Raw genomic sequence first — 21111 nt, 5'->3', positions numbered from 1 at the left:
CATCGGGTGGTGTAGCCACTGCTATCCACAAAAGCATTGCATGTCACCTTTCGCAGCTACAAACGCCTCTTGAAGCAGTGGCGGTTCGAGCTGTTCTCCTAAACAAGCTTATCACCATTAGCTCGCTTTACATACATCCACATTACAAATTAACCAAACATGATTTTCAGTCCTATATAGATCAGTTGCCAGAACCTTATGTTGTTCTTGGCGATTTCAATGCGCACAGCTCCGCTCCTTGTGGGTCGACTGTCCTATAGATTCGCGAGGTCATCTTGTTGAAATGTTCCTTTTTTCTTCTGGTGCGTGCCTTCTGCATAAGAAGAAACCCACATATTACTGTCTTGCAAACAAAACCTTTTCTTCAATTGATCTCAGCATAGCTTCCCCGTCTATACTGCCTGAACTCGAATGGGAAGTTACGAACAATCCTTACGGCAGCGACCACTTCCCCATACTGTTGAGAGCACTTAAAGAAAACGAATATCCACCACAGGGTCCTAGGTGGAAAATTGACACAGCTGATTGGGAGAAATTCACACCCCTCACTAGTATATCATGGGATGACATGTCCTCGTTAGAAATTGATTCTGCTATGGAGTATTTTACCGCCTTCATAATAGATGCCGCATTTAAATGCATACGTGAAGTAAGTGGCTCGGCATGCAAACGGCGTGTCCCGTGGTCGAACGATGAATGTAGAATCGCACGTAGGAATCAGAACAAAGCGTGGGGGTTGCGGCGCGCTTCGCCCACTGCAGAGAATCTTGTCAACTTTGTCAACTATCGTCAACTATTGTCAAGGCAGGAAAACCCACCGACAGGCCAGAAGAGAAAGTTGGCAGAAGTTTTATCGAGTATTAACTCGTTTACAGATGAGGCGAAAGTCTGGAACAGGGTAAATAGAATTAGAGGGCAAAAAGCATATTCACTCCCTCTGGTAAATACACAGGGCGATACAATGCAAGATCAGGCAGACTCACTTGGGGAGCACTTTGAGAGCGTGCGAAGTCCCAACCATTACTTGCAATCCTTTCTCAAATATAAACAAATACAAGAATGTAAGCCACTCATAAGAAAATATCGACAGAATGAACCATACAACTGTCCCTTTAGTTTGCCAAATTGAGAGCTGCGTTGAGCTCATGCAAGAGCTCCGCACCGGGTTCTGACAGAATCATGTATGAAATGATCAAAAACCTACACAATGACACCCAAATTACACTACTCACAATTTTCAACACCATTTGGGTTGCAGGATACCTTCCAACTGCATGGAAAGAAGCAATTGTGGCCCTTGTTTTGAAGCAGGGGAAAGACCCATCCATGGCAGCAAGCTTTCGCCCGATAGCTCTTACAAGCTGCCTGTGTAAGCTTTTTGAAAAAATTGATTAATCGCAGACTCATACATTTCCTTAAACTCAACAATATACTTGATCCCTATCAGTGTGGCTTCAGAGAAGGCCGGTCGACAACAGGTCACTTTGTACGCATTGAAGGATATATTCGGGACGCAATTGTGCATAAACAGTTTTTCTTATTAATATTCCTTGACATGGAGAAGGCATATGACACAACATGGCGCTACGACATCTTGCGAGACTTGTCGGGAATGGGCATCTGTGGAAATATGCTGAAAATAATTGAAAGCTATTTGTTGAATCGCATCTTCCGCGTGAAAATCGGCAACGTATTGTGCGACCTTTCACACAAGAAACAGGTGTACCGCAGAGAGGCGTGCTTAGCTGTACGCTCTTCATCGTGAAGATGAACACGCTTCGTGCTTCACTACCACCTGCCATTCTTTATTCTGTCTACGTGGATGACATTCAAATCGGCTTCGACTCCTGTAACCTCGCTGTATCCGAGAGACAGGTGCAGTGCGGCTTGAACAAGGTTTCCATGTGGCAAGACAAAAACGAATTTAAAATCAACCTCCACAAAAGTTCTTGTGTTCTTTTTACTAGAAAGAGAGGCCTGGTTCCAGATCCTTGTGTTCAACTGTGTGGACATCAAATATCTATCAACAAAGAACACAAATTTCTAGGTATTATACTTGACTCCAAGCTTACTTTTATACAGCACATTAAATATTTTAAAGAAAGATGTCTCAGGACAATTAACTTACTTAAAATTCTATCCCACTCAACATGGGGTAGCGACAGTAAGTGTCTGATGAATGTTTATAAGAGCCTAATTCGATCACTATTGGACTATGGTGCCGTCGTATATAACTCTGCCGCTTCGAGCGCACTAAAAATCCTAGATCCTGCCCACCATCTAGGTATCCGCTTAGCCACTGGCGCTTTCAGAACAAGCCCGATTGAAAGCTTATACGCGGAATCAAATGAATGGTCCCTCCATCTACAGAGAACTTACATCAAGTTTACATATTTCCTGAAAATACACTCCAATCATCAACATCCATGTTTTAACACTGATAACGATATGACGTGCACTACGCTTTTCCATAATCGCCCCTCTGTAAGAAAGCTTTTCTCGCTTTGTGTGAGAGAGCTTAGTGATGAAATATATGTCCCACTTCTCAAGCTTCGCCTAATGCATCGAACCAAGGGAGTGGCAGGTCATAGAATGTGACATATCCTTTTTAGAAGTAACAAAACACGCACCAGAGATCGAAATCCGAACGTATTTTCTAGAACTCCAGCACAAGCACTCCTGCGCAGAGTTCTACAAAGACGCTTCGAAGTCTAATGCCGGGGTGTACTATGCTGCCGTCGGCCCATCCTTCTCAGAATCCGATGTACTACATCCGGAAAGAAGCATATTTACGGCCGAGGCCTACGCACTACTGTCTGCTGTGAAGCATATAAGAAAATCAAAACTTCAAAAGTCAGTGATATATACAGACTCCCTAAGTGTCGTAAATGCCCTGATGTCACTCTATACACACAAAAATCCAGTACTTAATGAACTATATTCCGTCTTGTCGAAAGCGTACATATCTAAACAGCATATTGTAAGGAAGATGAGGACCGTGCGCGCAGTCAGCAGCATCGGCAGCATCAAGCGCGCAGCAGAGGCTCGAGCTCGGGGACTGTGCTCGGTGCATCGTAGAACCGGCGGTCGCTACGAACCCCAATAAACCTCCTTTATAAGTGGTGGAGGTGCGGCGTAACGTTCCACTCTACCATCCTGGAACTCCGTTCTCAGACGCTACCCTCTGCCATGCCGAACGCCGACCAGCACTCTTCCATCGCCACCCGTCCCTTGCGCTGGCACCGTTCGCCAGCGGGAGCCTCCCATCTTCAGCGGAACCGACGACAACGACGTTGAAGAGTGGCTGTCGTCTTGCGAATGGGTGAGTGTTCACAACAAATGGAATTACTCGGACAAGCTGGCTTACGTGTCATTCTACCTCGCGGGCGTGGCCAGTCTCTGGTTCAGAAATCATGAAAGGGATATCCGAACGTGGTCGGCGCTCAAGACGTCGATTACAGAAGTATTTGACCGACCCGCCGTCAGGAAACTCCGAGCCGAGCAGCGTTTGCGTACATGCGCACAGGACACGGGTGAGACATTCACCAGCTATATAGAAGACGTTCTCGATTTGTGCAGGCGCGTGAACGCTGCCATGACGGAAGCGGAAAAGATCAAGCACGTCATGAAGGGAATCGATGATGAAGTGTTCCAAATGCTTCTGGCCAAGGACCCGCGCACTGTTGGCGACGTCATCAGCTTGTGCCAGAGCTATGATGAATTGCGTAAGCAGCGAGCTCTGACAAGGCGACATCCCACACCAAATGCGGCATCACTCTGCAGCCTTACCACCGGCCCAGAACAAGCCTCCCTGATAACGCAAATCAAGGATTTCGTCCGCGAAGAAGTCGCACGACAGCTATCTCTGGTGTCCGTCACTCAGGAGTCTGCCAGCACTTTGCCGTCTCATATCCGTAACGTGATCCACGAAGAGGTCGCGGAAGCGCTGCCGGCTGTTCACCAGCAGGATGTCGTGGCTACACCAGTCACTTATGCTACGGTTGCTGCAATGGCCCCTCGCACTGTGCCCGTGCGTCGCTTCCAGCAGCCTGTGCACCGCCCTCCACCTCCCGTCCCCTGGACCTCCACTGCCGTCGCTAACCCGTGGCGTACGCCGGGCAATCGCCCTATATGCTTCGCATGTAGGTGTCCCGGTCATGTCGTAAGGTTCTGCCGCCGCCGCTCGCAGGCGTTCGATGACGATCGCCGAGCGCCCTATGTGCCGCCTGACTCAAATGCGCCTTACGGACTTTTCAACCCATCACCAGCTCGCTCCCAGACTGATCGCCGTCCTCGCTTCGAACGCCTCCGGTCACCCTCCCCACGTCGTCGATCGCTTTCCCCTATGCGTCGCCGACCCGTCTCTAACGAAGAGGGAAACTAGACGACGCAGTTCCTGAGGCAAGAACTGCGCAAGTGTCGACATGGATGGACGCCAGGATTATGGATGCCAGGTTATGGATGCCAGGTTTTGCCGTTCGCTTCGTAAAGTGACGACGTCTCTGTCTGGATTGTCGCTCCGAACGGCGAGTGCTCAACCCATTCACCCTACCGCTGCTTGTACTGCCCGTGTGATCATACAGGACGTTTTGTACACGATTGAATTCATAGTTCTTTCATCGTGCTCCCACGCCGTTATTCTAAGATGGGATTTTCTGTCACGCCATTATGCCATCATCAATTCCTTCTTGGTGACCTGGCCTCGGTCGATGCTCATCCTGCCGCTAAAATTGTCGTGAAAGAAGACACCTGTATCCCTCCGCGCTCGTCAGCATTCGTACCAGTCTTCTGCAGTTCCATATCCGATGGGACGGTCTTCTTCATGCCCTCTCATCACTTTGTTACCCGAAAAGCGCTTCCTTTGCCCATTGTAGCTCTTGACCTTGCCGCTGGTGTGAGCACGATGCCCATTTACAATCATCTTTCATCGCCGCTATCACTGCTCCGCCGCGAATGCCTTGGTTACGTCGAGTCGGTCGATTCAACACGAATTGTCTCCGTCCTCGACGAAGTGTCTTCTACTGCCGCCCATGAACTGAGTGCCCTCTCCGTACCAGACTCAACATCGACTGGTGTGTTCAGCCCATTCATCGCCGAAGATCTAACGCCTTCGCAGCGATCTAAACTTGTCGCAATCCTTCAGCACTACCGCCTTTCTTTCGACGTTGCGCAAACCTCTTATGGCCGTGCATCGACAGTCAAGCATTACATCGACACTGGCACTCACTCACCCCTGCGACAAAGACCATATCGCGTGTCCGCTACGGAACGTCGCGTCATTGCAGACCAGGTCGATGACATGCTCCGTCGAGGCGTCAATCAACCTTCCTAAAGCCCATGGGCCTCTCCCGTGGTCCTCGTCACAAAGAAAGACGGTTCCATCCGCTTCTGTGTTGACTTTCGGCGGTTGAACAAGATCACGCTGAAGGACGTCTACCCATTACCACGCATCGATGATGCTCTGGACTGTTTGCAGGGAGCCGAGTTCTTTTCTTCGCTGGATTTGCGGTCAGGCTACTGGCAGGTTCCGATGGCAGAGGCCGATCGCCCGAAAACTGCCTTTGTTACACCAGACGGCTTGTATGAATTCACCGTCATGCCTTTCGGACTTTGAAACGCACCTGCTACGTTCGAAAGAATGATGGATAATGTTCTGCGTGGCCTCAAATGGAAAATATGTCTTTGCTATCTTGACGACATTGTGGTGTTCGCCCCTGATTTCCCAACACACCTGCTCCGCCTCCAGCACGTACTCACTTGCTTGACCAACGCCGGGTTGCAACTTAACTTGAAGAAGTGTAGATCTGCTGTTCGTCAGCTAACAATTTTAGGCCATGTCGTGTCAAAGGAGGGCATTCGTCCGGATCCCGAGAAGCTACGTGCTGTTCCTGCGTTCCCAAAACATACTACTATAAAAGAGCTACGCAGTTTTATCGGCCTCTGCTCTTACTTCCGGCGATTCGTTCGAAACTTTGCGTCAATTATATCGCCTCTCACGCAGCTCCTTGGTGGCGCTAGAGATCTCTCATCATTGTCTCCAGAGTGTAACGACGCCTTCACAACCTTGCGCCGTCTTCTCACGTCGCCACCCATTCTTCGCCATTTTGACCCACAAGCGCCAACCGAAATCCATACCGATGCAAGCGGTGTAGGCCTTGGCGCTGTGTTGACACAGCGTCAACCTGGCCACCCAGAATACGTCGTCGCATACGCGAGTCGCATGTTAACCAAGGCGGAGACCAATTACAGCGTTACAGAAAAGGAGTGTTTGGCCATTGTGTGGGCGGGCGCTTGGCAACTTTCACCCATATTTATACGGCCAATCTTTTGACATAGTGACCGACCACCACGCACTATGTTGACTGTCGACGCTCAAAGATCCATCGGGCCGCCTTGCCCGCTGGGCATTTCGAATCCAAGAATACGACATCCGCGTGGTGTACCGTTCCGGGCGAAAGCACTCCGACGCTGACGCGTTCTCCCGATCACCGCTTCCCCCGAAGGCCAGTCACGACTCCCCCTGCGAGTGCACATTATCCCCTCTGGACGTTGACACTATCGCTGCTGCACAGCGTAATGATCCCTGGACTGCATCTCTGCTCGACCTTCTCTCGGTTACGTCGAAAGTTCCAGCGTCACGTACGCTTCGGCGCCAAGTGCCTCATTTTGCGATTCGCGACCAGCTACTGTATCGCCGCAACTATGCCCCAGATGGACACACCTGGTTACTCGTCATTCCGAGAATCTTGCGAGCAGAGCTCTGCTCCTCGTTCCACGTCGACCCTCAGTGTGGCCATGCGGGAGTCGTCAAGACCTACGAAAGACTTCGCCACCGCTATTACTGGCGGGGAATGTATAATTTCGTTCGAAAGTTCGTCCGCTCTTGTCATGAGTGCCAACGCCGGAAAGCGCCACCGCACAATACCGCCGGTGAACTCCAGCCTTTACAATGCCCATCCCGACCCTTTGATCGCGTGGGCATAGATCTCTACGGGCCGCTTCCGTTGACTCCTGCCGGCAACAGGTGGATAATCGTTGCGGTAGACCCTTAACCCGTTATTCGGTGACTGCTGCTCTGCCAAATGCTACAGCGCAGGAGGTCGCCAATTTCCTACTTCGTCGTTTTCTCCTTCGCCATGGAGGTCCACGTGAACTTTTAAGCGATCGAGGCCGCGCCTTCTTATCTGAAGTGATCGAAAAACTCCTTGCTGAATCCGCTATTGTTCATCGTAAATGCACTGCTTATCATGCACAGACTAACGGTACCAAGGAACGCTTTAATCGAACACTTGGTGACATGCTCGCCATGTATGTCTCACCTGATCACTCTAATTGGGACCTAGTTCTTCCGTTTGTCACCTACGCCTACAACACCGCCACTCAGGCCACTACCGGATTCTCACCCTTTTACCTTCTTTACGGCCGTCATCCTTCGCACACCATCGACACCATTCTGCCCTACCGGCCGGACCCATCTGAATGCCTGCCGATCTCAGAAGCCGCCAGACCGTTCACGATGCCCAGAACTCGACTCCCACTTTTCTCCCGGGCGCTCTCGTCTGGTTGTTAGTGCCACACCGCACGCCTGGGCTCGCTTCAAAACTCCTTCCGAAGTACGACGGTCCCTACCGCGTTCTCGAGAGAACATCACCCGTTAATTATCTGGTTGAGCCGCTAACGCCGCCGTCCGACATGCGACGTCGTAACCGCGAAGTCGTTCACGTTCAGCGTCTCAAGCCGTATCACAATTCTACCATCCTTCCAGAAAACTAAGTCGGCAGGATGGCTCCTTTATTTCCGCGGGGCCATTGTAAGGAAGATGAGAAACGTGCGCGCAGTCAGCAGCATCGGCAGCATCAAGCGCGCAGCAGAGGCTTGAGCTCGGGGTCTGTGCTCGGTGCGTCGTAGAACCGGCGGTCGCTACGAACCCCAATAAACCTCCTTTATAATATCATCATATGCTTCGTGCCTGGCCATAGGAGCATTGAGGGTAACGATGGCCACGTCAATCGCATCGCAAGCTGTTAACCCTACCGCTGAGGTGCCTGTCACAGATCTGAGGCCTTTCTTGCGAAGGAGGCTGCGAGACCACTGGCAACGCATGTGGGATGGGGAAACGGATAATAAGCTCCACCTGATAAAACCACAGTTAGGATTCTGGCCCTCTACTACAAAATCGCGCCGAACAGGTGTCCTATTCTGTCGTCTCAGAATAGGACACATATTTGGCACCCATAATTTTCTACTCACCGGAAGTGAGCCTCCATTGTGTTGTAGATGCGGGGAGAGGTTGACCGTGCTTCACGTCCTTCTGGAGTGTCGGGAAGCCGAATCTCAGAGAATGAGACGTTTTTCCTTAGCATACAGGCAGCACATTCCTCTTCATCCTGTAATGTTTCTCGGTCCAGAACCGCTTTTTAATACAGACACAGTCCTAGGTTTCCTCAGAGATGTGCTCTTACATGTCATTAGTCCCATGCATTCGTAGCGCTTCCTCTCTTTAGAGGATGCCGATGGTATAGCTGTACTGTATAGCACATGCCTTCAGGCCTTTGTGTTCCACAGGCTCTAAGGAGGCAGTAGTGCTCTAGCATATCTTATAACCTGATATATTTTTACACATCGTATTATTTTTCTTAAATGCATCTTAATGTTCATAGCATGCGTCATACGTCATTGCCATAATCTTATTATGCAGAGCTTGCGCACTTTAGCGCGACTATCTTTAAGGCCCCTTTACAACCACGTCACACCAATTTCATAGAACTCATAATTACACTGCGAACTCATCACCAAGAACATGGCGCTCTTTGGCCATACCTGGCCCTTGCGCCATTAGACATCAATCATCAATCAATCAACCGAAGCGTGGGCAGGGTCGGTGATCCCATGCACAGGTGCGTGATTTCGGTGTCTCAGTGGACGACGTTTACGTCCCCATGGTGTGGATGCGTGCAGCCTGGACACGTTCCAAAGGGAGTACAGGTGTACAGGCGACTGAGCTATAGGCGCTAGTTGCCGTGATGCCGTCGCCAGTGTTGTGTGCAGTGGACGCGATGTGGCACGTTCTGGTATCCATGCCGTCGTGAACGGCACGCATAATTTTGGACACAAAATTAACATTGATGTCACTCTCAAAGCATCTAGAGAATAAATGCTTGAAATATATGAACATCCTAGAAGTTGTGTCGCACACAACATGGTGTAATGATCGGAAGTGTCTAACGAACCTCTACGAGAGCCTTTCCTTACACCATTTGAGTACGGTGCCATATTGAACCAGTCAGCTAGACCAAGCGCCCTAAGGATGTTGGATCCGGTTCACATTCTAGGCATTCGGCCTGCCACTGGCGCCTTCAGTACAGTACCTGTGGCGAGCTTCTACATGGAGACCAACGAGCAGTCTCTACAACTTAAGCGCCCCATCCCTAAGCTTTACATACTTTACGAAAGTGGCTGCCAACTCAGAACATCCGTTTTGTTTAACCGTTAACCGCATGGCCAGTGCACAACGTTTTATTAGAACCAACTGCAACAGAATCCTTCTCACTGCGATGAAAAAATGTCTTGGAGGACGCCTAAGCTTCGCCTTCAAGAGTGCAACGCGATAGCTTTATCGCACCCCGTTGGCACCGCCCACTCATTCGCTCGGCATGCTCTTGAGTCACACAAAGAGCAAACGTGCGCCTGAGCAAGCGGAGCGAACCAAAGAACTCGGTGCCTCGGAGGGAGAAACGATCTACGCGAGTCAAACGTCGTGATCGGCACGGACAGCCGGGCCACCACGCGCCATGAAGGCGGACGCGATCATGGGGCTGACGCCTCGATGGGATCGTCGTCTATCTCGCTAGAGAGCACCACGCAGATGCATGACTCCTCGCCAGCAGCACGGCACTCATTGCAGCGGACGCTTTCCCACCAGACGCGCTACGGCGCAGCGATCACGTCAGAGGCGTCCCGCATCGGACGCTGCACCTAGGAATCGCGCTGTGAGCGGAAAGAGTAGCCGCGTCGCCTAAACACGAGGGTTCGAGTGACGCACGCTGGAAGTTGCAAGGGGTGAGAGCGAGAAAACTTATTAAACGCAAGGGTATTGGGGCATCCTCGCACCGGTCCCCGCTCGGCGCCAATGCGCTCAAACGAGACGAAGGGGAGAAGCGGGTGAGTGGCGCGCCACCTGTCGGGGCAGCGCCGTACATTGCGAGGAGGGAGTCTTCTGTGTTTGCCGCAAGATGGCTCTGCGTGTGCGCCAAGCGCAGAAGAAATGTAGCGGAAACGTACTTCGCTAGTCGGTTAACTGCGACTTCTGTAATTTACAAGCTCATATTTACCGATATACACCGCAGTATAACTTTCTGCGGCATGTTTCTAAGGCAACATCGCATTCACTAGAGGCGCTTTTGTCCCGCTTTGAAGCATCGAACTCCTGGCTGAGTGGTAGCGTCTCCGTCTGACACTCTGGATACCCAGGTTCGGTTGCCACCGAGCCCATCTTGCAAGTTGTTTTTATTTATGAATTGCCTTCCGCAATTTTTCGCTCACGGCCAACGCCGAGGACGACGACGACACCGGCTTTTCTGCGACACGAGCTCCTTAGCGCTGTCGCGTTAAAACAGTGTGACAATGGGTGTTCCACTCCTTGAACATACCATGAAATCCCCAGCGAAGCCATTGCCGCCTTGGCTCATGCAGCTCATAGAATGTGATACATTGTTCAGTGAGGTGATAAAACACGCTTCAGAGGCACATAGTAGAATGCATTTCCTAGAACTTCAGTCCAAGTACTTGCGCACAGATTTCTACACTCACGCTTCTAAGTCACATGCCAGCGTGTCTTATGCAGCTGCAGATCCATCCTTCACGGTATCAAAAGCGCGATCGGAAATCGTGGCTCGGAACGAGCTTTCAGCTTCGCCTCACGCGATTGGCCTAGGCAGCGCCGACGTCATCTGCTGTGTGGCGCGGCCGCGTTTTTGATGACGTCAAAATGATGGCGTATTCCTGTCAATCTTATTTTTCAATTCCACCGAACAGGTCGTCTGCTGGGAGCTGAACGCGACAAGAGGTTTTCCGTTCAAGCGATCATGTGCTCACTAGGAGGCCGGCTTCGCATGGCACGTCTGGTGGACTAGATTGCATTCAAACGGTGGCTGCAGCTATGGAGCGGCACGCTGGGATCTAATCCATAGTCTAATTCGAGAAAATGGCGGCTGCAATCGGAGCTTCGAAATCCGTTTGAAGAAATTGAAGAAAGCGAATTCCGGCGTCGCTTTCGTTTCTCAAAACGAGCAGTCCGTTGGACAGCTCTCTCTGATACGCCGAAACCCGGGCGCCCAATCGGACATTGCAGTGCAGCGACATGTTGTTGCTCCTTGAAAAGCGCGCCCCTGTTCCTGCCATGTTTTTATGCGAAGCATACTAGCCGCACAACCACGCTCTTCCTTGTTGCGCCGCGCGCGGCCGCGTAGCTACCATATGACGTCATAACAGCTGCAAAAGCGGAGGCTCAACTCGTGCGCTCGCTTGCGGCCGCGTAGCTACATAGCCGGGTCTCAGCTCGTGCGCTCGCCTGCATGAGTTGTTTCTTCGTCTAGCCGAACCAAATATAGCCAAGCAACAGCAGTTCACCAGGCTAAACAGTGGTTCAACGAACTAAAATAAAGGCTATTATGCTTCGCATCCTGGGCTTAGCCTTAGCTAAGCCACAGCCATTTTTTTTTCCACTGGGCGCGACATCACCTAGCGACCATGGAGAGAAACTAACAGTAATAAATTGTACTAGTCCTACGTACTACTATTTGAGAACGTGTTTAACCTTGAGAAGAAAAATACATTCACTTTTTGTAAAAGCTTTAATAATTAAATCGCGAGAAACATTTCGTTTTCTTTCAAGCAGACGACAAACAAGGCACGTAACGTTCCGGGGAATTCACCACTTGTCGATTGGCTGCACTCGCTCTCCCGTTCTCACAACTTTTGTGTACCACTCACTTTGTGATGCTTCAAGTACAGGTACCGGACGCGTTTTGTTCTGAACAAATATGTCCGATTACCCTTGCATCAGGCAACAAGTATCTGTATGACAGAGGCCTATGACCTAATGTTTTCGTGTAATTTATAAGCAAATCAAAACTTGAGAAAAGAATGATATTTAAAGACTCCCTATGTGTCGTAAAAGATTGCACTCGGTAAACACAAAAGTCCAGTATTTAGAAAGCTCTATTTGAGCAAAGTGTATATGTCTAACCGGCATGTCATTATATGCTGGGTGCCTGGTTATATATTCATCGAGGGTAATATGCGACCAAACAAAATTACCACATCAATTACATCGCAAGCTAATCGTTGCTGTGCCTGCCACAGATCTGAAACCTTTCCTACGAAAGAAACTGAGAAGGCACTGGTAACGGATGTGGGATGCTGAAAGAAATAATGAGCTTCACGTAATTAAGCCACGGTTACGTGTTTCGTCCTCCAATACGAAAACACGATAAAGTGGCGTCCTTTGCTGTCGACTCAGTGTGGGACACACGCATGGCACGCACAACTTTCTGCTTACTGGTAGTGAACCTCCAATCTGTGGTAAATGGGATGAGAGGATGGCCGTCCTCCGTGTCGTTTTGGAGTGCCGGGAAGCAGAGGCTCAGATAAAGAAACAATTTCTTCTAGAAAGTCAGCAGTACATCTCTTTCACTCCGGTAATGCTTCTTTGTGCAGAGCCGTTCTTCGATACCAAATCATTTCTAGGTTTCTTGAATGGCGTTGTATTATTATTCTTTTAGCCCAAGCAACTCATAGCGCATGCTCTCGCCAGAGGATGCTGCTGCGATAGTACTGTTCATTGGGTTGCAAGGGCTGTGATAAGGTAATATTGCTTATCGCTAATTTTTACCACTGATATATTTAACATGTATGCATGTATATTTCGAGTTTATACGAGTAATATTGTTCACTACTCATTGCCAGACTCGCATTACATATATATTTTACACACTTTACAGCGACTGTGTTAAGGCCCCATTACAGTCAAGACACATCTGCAAACGGTAATTCATGACTAATTGCCAAATGGCAGCTAATAAGATACAAACTTTCTCCGACAGTACACTATTCTCCGGGAAGATTGTGACGCTGCTAATGCCTCGTCCGATGGTGTAGCCATCGTAGTTGATAAAAGTGTAGCATTTCGCTTATTCGAACTTCGGACGCATCTTGAGGCAGTCGCCGCACAAACAATCATTTTTAACAAGTTAGTTACAATCGGCTCGTTCTACTTGCCACCTAATCAACAGCTCAAAAAACAGACTTCTATTGCCCAGTGGATCAGCTTTCTGAACCCTACATGATCGTAGGTGATTTCCATGCCCGCAGCAGTCTCTGGGGAGACGCCCTGTGCGACACTAGACGGTGACTCATCGAAAACTTTCTTGTAAGCTCTGCATGCCTTTTTAATAACAACGGACGCACATGTTTTACCTTCACGCATAACTCGTACTCATCTATTGATCTGGCTATTGGCTCCGCTTCATCAATTCCTCACCTGAAATGGGAGGTAATGAAAAATTCGCTAGGGAGTGACCAGTTTCCTTTATTACTCAAGCTAGCAGAGCAATATGACCGTTCACCACATACGCCTCGATGGAAACTAGAAACGGCTGATTGGAGGCAGCTTAATCAATCAACTTATTTACAATATTTTATCAACGATCGTACATAGATGACGCAGTACAGTATTGTACAGCTTTTATCATCGGCGCAGCAGGAAAATGCATCCCTCAAACAAGTGATCGGTCATCGCGGAAGACGTTTCGGCTCCCGCACGGGAGCCTTGTTCACAGGTAAAATAAACAAAGGTGTTCGAGCAGCTCGTTTAAATAGTCTTGAACACGTGACGCAGGCAGCGCGCATACACTGACAGGAGATTGCCATCGCTCCTCTTCAGAGTGTGTAGCGTAGTCTGAATGATGAGCGACTCAAGATAAAGGCGTCGAAACAGCCCTTTTCCCTGGCAAGGACACGTGCCTTCCCCCAGTCGATTGCGTGGCCGCTTGAAGCGGCATGCTAAGCCAAAGCACTGAATTACACATTTTCTTTTGTGACGTAATAATTGTGCTGTTTAAGACGCCTTTAAAAGTCACCAGTTTGGCCAATGTACACGTAATCGCTATCCGCGCAATACGGAAGACGTTCATCACGTTCACGGAAGACGCAAAACAAAGCATGGAATACGCTGCGCCTAACACCGACTGCAGAAAATCTCGTAGAATTACATCAAATCGCAGGAAAGGCGGATAAGGTGACAGGCAAGGAGAACGAGCTGGGAGAGATTTCTCTCAAGCATAAACTCCTAAACACAAGAGGCGAAAGTTTGGAATGCGCTTAGGAGGCTTCACGGGCAGCAGACTCTGCCATTACCCTTGGTCTATGATCAAGGGAATACGTTGGAAGAGCAGACAGCACTTGGGGAGCACTGTGAGGGTGTCTCTAGCTCAATTAATTATCCTAGACCGTTCATTAGATATAAAGAAACAGCGGAACGTAAGATACTAAATCGGAAATGCATACCGAATGAAGCCTATAACAGTCCTCTCAGCGTTGCTGAGGTGAAATCTTCTCTAAACGCATGTCAGAGCTCTGCACCCAGAGCTGACAGGATTGTATATGGCATGATTAAAAACTTACACAGAGATACACGAATAACACTTCTCACACTTTTTGCCACGACTTGGGCTTCTGGGTACCCGCATTCCACATGGAGAGAAGCTATTGCAATTACGACATTGAAACAAGCCAAAGATCCATCCTCTGTAAATAGTTATCGTCTGATAGCGCTTTCAAGTTGTCTTTGCAAGCGTTTTAAGAAAATGGTAAATCGTCGTTTGTTGCATTTCCCCGAATCTAACAAAGTCATCATCATCATGAGCCTGGCTACGGCCATTGCAGGGCAAAGGCCTCTCCGATACTTCTCCATCTACCCCAGCCATGTGCTAACTGTTGCCATGTTGTCCCTCCAAACTTCTTAATCTCATCCGCCCACCTAAATTTTTCAGCCGCCACCTGCTGCGCTTCCCTTCTCTTGGAATCCAGTCCGTAACTCTTAATGACCACCGGTTATCTTCCCTCCTCATTTCATGCCCTGCCCATTTCTTTTTCTTCATTTCTGGATTTCAACTAAGATGTCATTAACTCGCGCTTGTTCCCTCACCCAATCCACTCGCTTCTTATCCCTTAACCTTACACCCATCATTCTTCTTTCCATAGCTCGTTTCGTCGTCCTCAATTTAAGTAGAACCCTTTTCGTAAACCTCCAGGTTTCTGCCCCGTAGGGGATAGCTGGTAAGATACAGCTGTTTTACACTTTTTTCTTGAGGGAGAATGGCAACCTGCTGTTCATGATCTGAGAATGCCTGCCAAACGCTCCCCAGCCCATTCTTATGCTTCTGATTATTTCAGTCTCATGATCCAGATCCGCGGTCACTATCTGCCCTATGTAGATGTATTCCCTTACCACTTAGAGTGCCTGGCTACCTATCATAAACTGCTGTTCTCTTCCGAGACTGTTAAACATTGCTTTAGTTTTCTGCAGATTAATTTTTAGGCCCACCTTTGCCTTTCCAGGTCCGTGAGCATGAATTGCAATTGGTCCCCTGAGTTACTGAGCAAGGCAATATCATCAGCGAGTCGCAAGTTACTAAGGTATTCTCCATTAAGACTTTTCACCATGGCTTTCCAGTCCAGGTCTCTGAATACCTCCTGTAAACACGCTGTGAATAGCATTGGAGAGATCGTATTTCCCTGCCTGACGCCCTTCTTTATCGCGATTTTGCTGCTTTCTTTATGAAGGACTACGGTGGTTGTGGAGCCGCTATGCATATCTTTCAGTATTTTTACATATGGCTCGTCTACACCCTGATTCCTTAAGGCCTGCATGACTGCTGAGGTTTGGACTGAATCAAACGCTTTCTCGTAATCAATGAAAGCTGTATATAAGGGTTGGTTATATTACGCGCATTTCTCTGTCACCTGATTGATAGTGTGAATACCGTCTATTGTGGAGTAGCCTTTACGAAATCCTGCCAGGTCTTTTGGTTGAAAGAAGTCTAAGGTGTTCCTGATTCTATTTGTGATTACCTTAGTAAAAACTTTCTCGGCAATGTACAGTAGGCAGTTGGCGTCCCTTTTCTTAAGGGTTAAGGTCATGTTGACGTTCTTCCAAGACTGTGGTGCGCTCGAGGTCATGAGGCGTTGCGTATACAGAATGGCCAGTTTTTTCTAGAACAATCTGTCCACCATCCTTCAACAAATCTGCTGTTACCTGATCGTTCCCCGCTGCCTTCCCCCTTTGCATAGCTCCCAAGGCTTTCTTTACTTCTTCCGGCGTTACTTGTATGATGTCAAATTGCTCTAGCCTATTGCTTCTTCCATTACCGTATTTACTCGATTCTAAGCACCCTCTTTTTTTCACGATCGCGATGCCCAAAGTGAGGGGGGGTGCTTAGATTCGAAAAATCTAGAATGACCCCCGCCCCTCCCTCTTTTCGCTGCGACATCACGACGAGATGGGTGCGAGAAATAACATTTTATTTTGCAAGCATTCAAAAGAAAAATTGGTGCAGACAATGAACCCACCGCTTGTGCAGGATGCTCAGTCACAATCACTGCCACTCTAGTTCGTCGCACCACTTGAACCGCTGCTCTCGGTATCCCACAGCAGGTCGTCTTCCGTTCCATCGAAGTTGTTTGTGATCGAACTCTGCTTAAATGATTTGACCACAACGTCCACTTGACCCTCTTCCAGGCGTCCGAAATCCACTTTGCGATGGTTGAAGGGGACGCTTTCTGCAGCTTTCCCGTCGGCGTCTTCTTCCGGTCAGGGTTTCGCACCCACTCTTCGTACTCCTGTCGAAGCTTGACTTTGAAGGGCTTGTTGACTGAAACGTCGAGGGGTTGCAGCACTGGCGTCATGCCACCCGGGATCACAACCGCATCGTTATTGATGTTCTGAAGCTATGTCTTTACCTCCGGAGTTAGATGGCCGCGAAAGGCGTCCAACAGAAGCATCGACCGCGTGCCTGCAGGTCCGTCGAGCAATGATTCCAAAGTGAGCAAGCGCGTTTGGCGGCCTTGGCTACGCGCTCTTTCTCAGTTTGCATGCATGCAAGTTTGCATGCTCAGATTCGCATGCAAACTTTTTTCCTAACATTTTCGCGAAAATAGAGGGGGGTGCTTAGAATCGGGGGGTGCTTAGAATCGTGAAAATACGGTATCGTCGTCAGTACCACTGGTACTTTATAAATCTCTATAGAACTCCTCAGCCACTCTTAAGTTTTTATCCATATTACTAATAATATTGTTACGTGTAACTGGAACCCAATACTATATACAATTTATTTACAGGGAAGGGAAGCTAAAGGAAGGCCAAAATGGCGACGCTATATCAAGCGGGCCCACGTCGTCTTCTTCCTCCTCAGTGCAGCCTCACTGTGGCGGCTGTTCCGTAGCAATATTGCCGGATTTGTCTCTTAACGCATACATCTCAATCTTGCCTATTCCTAGTTTCTTCTGCACTGCTTTTAGGCTTGCTCCGTTCCTGATAGCATGCTCATTCTATCTATATTATACTTCCTTATGTCAGCCATCTTATGCTTGTTGATTAAATTGGAAAGTTCTGCCAGTTCTATTCGAGCAGTAGGGTTGCATGCTTTCATACATTGGCGTTTCTTAATGAGATATTTCGTCTCCTGCGATAGCTTACTAGTATCCTGTCTAACGAAGTTACCACCGACTTCTATTGCACACACCTTAATGATGTGCATAACATTGTTGTTCATTGCTTCAACACTGAGGTCCTCTTCCTGAGTTGGAGCCGAATACGTGTTCTGTATCTTTATCCGGAATTACTCTATTTTCCCTCTTAACGCTAACTCATTGATCGGCTTCTTATGTACTAGTTTCTTCTGTTCCCTCCTCAAGTCTAGGCAATCTAGGAGGTCTTACCATCCTATGGTCACTGCAGCGCACCTTGCCGAGCACGTCCACATCTTGCATGATCGCTGGGTTAGCGCAGAGTATAAGGTCTATTTCATTTCTAGTCTCGCCATTTGGGCTCCTCCACGTCCACTTTCGGTTATCCCGCTTGCGGAAGAAGGTATTCATTGTCCGCAAATTATTCCGTTCTGCAAACCCTACTAATACCTCTCCCCTGCTATTCCTAGAACCTGCGTCATATTCCCCCACTGACTTGTCTCGAGCCTGCTTCTTGCCTACCCTGGCATTGAAGTCGCCCATCAGTATAGTGTATTTTGTTTTAACTTTACCCATCGGCGATTCCACGTCTTCATAGAAGCTTTCGACTTGCTGGTCATTATGACTGTACTGACAAAATTCTTGACCCTTATCAGTGTGCCTTCAGGGAAGGTCGCTCTACAACCGACCATCTAGCACGGATAGAGCCACACATCCGGGATGCCTTCATTCACAAACAGTACTTCTTGTCCATATTTATCGATATGGAAAAGGCGTACGACATGACGTGGCGCTTTGCGATATTGCGAGATTTGTCGGAGACGGGCATTCGCGGAAACATGCTTAACGTTATAGCAAGCTATTTGTCAAAGCGCGTATTTTGTGTCAGAATTGGAAATGCTCTCTCCAGGCCATTTCTCCAGGGAACGGGCGTGCCGCAGGGTGGCGTACTAAGTTGTACTCTTCTTATTATAAAAATAAAGTGTTTATACTCATCATTCCCTCGCGCCATGTTTTATTCAGTATACGCTGATGACGTGCAAATGATTTTAAATCGTGTAATCTCGCAATTTGTCAGCGACAAGTTCTGCTTGGCCTTAACAGGGCGTCGAATCGTGCAAATAAAATGGGTTCCAGGTAAGTACGCCGAAAAGCTCCTGCGTCCTTTTTACAAGGAACAGAGGCCTAGTCCCAGATTTTGGTATTGAACTCGATGGACAACGCATAACTCTGCACACAGAGTTATGCACACAGAGTTATTTTTGGGTGTTATACATGACTCGAAACTATCGTTCATAGCTCACAATGCATATATTAAGAATAAATGCTTAAAAACAATGAATCTTCTTACAGTTCTGTCGCACACAACATGGGGTAGCGATAGGAAGTGTCCCATAAACATGTACTAGACCCTCATACTGTCCCGTTTGGATTATGGTGCTGTAGTCTTTCACTCTGCCGTACCGAGGGCGTTAAGGATACTGCATGCCGCTCATCATTTAGGCAGCTTTAATTAGGCAGCTGTACGTGTTATTGCCAGTGTAAATTAGAGTAAGCCTTCACTTCCTTGTTAAATTAAACTTGGTGTCTTGCGCAAAGGCAAACATGAACACATCTCACTGACGGTAAAGGCTTTGTAAGAACGCTGGCGTGATGAAGCGAGGCAACAGCGACAAGCGATCGCTTCTTGCTGCTTCCAGCTACAATGCGTTTCCAGAGCCAAGTTTCAACACTACAGCTGCGCGGCAACAGCGCTCACGAAGCCACGACCCACCGCGACGCATGTCCGAATTTGCGGAATTTCGTCAGGAGTGTCCCTACAATTTCTATCGCAATAATAAAAAAAAAAATCGGGCGAATGTCGACTGTATAACTTCACTAAGAATATAATGACGATTCGAGATGCAACAGTGCCGTAATTTTCTTCAGCACGTCACGCGCACATGTCAGCACATACGCTGGCCCAAATGATAGCAAATGCGATAGGAAAGAAAACTGAATCAGCACGGTTGCTCAACCGCCCTGTGTGAGAGTTACTGCGATTGAAATACAAATGCCAACAATAGTTCCGTCATTCGGCCCTTCCACGGTTTTACGATTGCTTTTGCAATCGCGGTTACGCAAAGAAAATTCAAACGGTAGACGAAGCATAAGCGACAGGCTATATCACCTGACAGAAATTTAGTTGACAGCCAACAATGACAAGGGTTCTCCAGTACTAAAAAATAAATTACTGCGTTGTACATGCCAAAACCACAATCTGATTAAGAGCCACGCTATAATGGGAGACTCCAAAATAATTTTGACAAACTGGGTTCTTAATGTGCACCTAAATCTAAGTGCACGGGCGTTTTCGCATTTCGCCCCCATCAAAATGCGGGCGCCGTGGCCGGGACTCCATTAGTAAAAGTGCGAAAATGTGTGAAGGAGCAATATTCTAATAAGAAGCGTAAATGCTTTGATCGTTGCAGACAGCTGAGACGGAAGCTTGACCTCACCATCATACTGACATGCACCCAGGAACGCGGAAATAAGCAGCACTTTCACAATAGCGCAAAAGTTGCGTTATCCTCAGAAACGCAAGTGTACGGCATTCTTTGGCACGAGCAATATACTAGCCTAGAAGCGGCGTGAGAATTAAGCAGGTTGGCCGACCAACCATCACGCCCCGAAAGCGCTTGGATCGTGATACAAATACCTACAAAAGTTTACGTACACCAACCTTAGGTTGTTTCACGATTGCTTTCGCAATCGCGTGGTTACGCAAAGGAAATTGAAACAAAAAAAATGGTCGTTTATGATCTACAAAAGGTAACAAAATGTCACAGAGGTGCAATAAGAGTTGCTAATCTGTTTCTCTCATCAGGGCCTGTTCTCCACGAGATCTGCGGATGGATTTGTGTCTATGGCACCATTTGCCGACTTGGATGAAAGTTTGTTCCGAGAAGTGCCCGTTGCGGACCCGCGGGAGTGTCTATTTGCCATCATCTACACGTCAGGAACCACGGGTCTACCCAAGGGCGTTCAGCTGACTCACTATGGTTTCCTGGCCAACATTGGAATGTCACGGTATGCCGCTTTCACTGCGCAAAATATTCTGGCGGAGGGAAGCGCAAGGCAGCTATCCATGTTTTCAATATATGTAGGAAAACTTAAGGTGTTATACAGTTTTTTTTTTCAAATTTCCCTCGTAGCCGCAGCTCGTGGAACGTCATCTCCCTCACTGTGCCAATTAGCTTAGTTGCCCCTTGACAGCATCTCACGATTCAAAGGTGTCGACCCGCTGCCGGTGAAGAGAAGGCGTTGCCGGCGGGGTCATCCGATTTCAGCCTCACAACATGAGCAGCGTCGGTGGGTGAGCCGACT

At 48.4% G+C, this 21111-nt stretch overlaps 1 protein-coding gene across 1 annotated transcript in view; it reads left to right on the top strand.

The window, feature by feature from the left end:
* The window catches only part of LOC126531884 (uncharacterized), an 82849-nt gene that overhangs the window by 22357 nt on the left and 39381 nt on the right, over positions 1 to 21111 (top strand). The window contains exon 4 of the mRNA XM_050179618.3: positions 20612 to 20814. Within this exon, the coding sequence (XP_050035575.1) occupies positions 20612 to 20814 (203 nt within the window). The remainder of the gene's footprint in view (positions 1 to 20611; positions 20815 to 21111) is intronic.

This window comes from Dermacentor andersoni, chromosome 4 (genome assembly GCF_023375885.2).
Source record: "Dermacentor andersoni chromosome 4, qqDerAnde1_hic_scaffold, whole genome shotgun sequence".
In the NCBI taxonomy this organism is placed as follows: domain Eukaryota; kingdom Metazoa; phylum Arthropoda; class Arachnida; order Ixodida; family Ixodidae; genus Dermacentor; species Dermacentor andersoni.
This window is presented reverse-complemented; position numbering and strand designations above follow the sequence as displayed.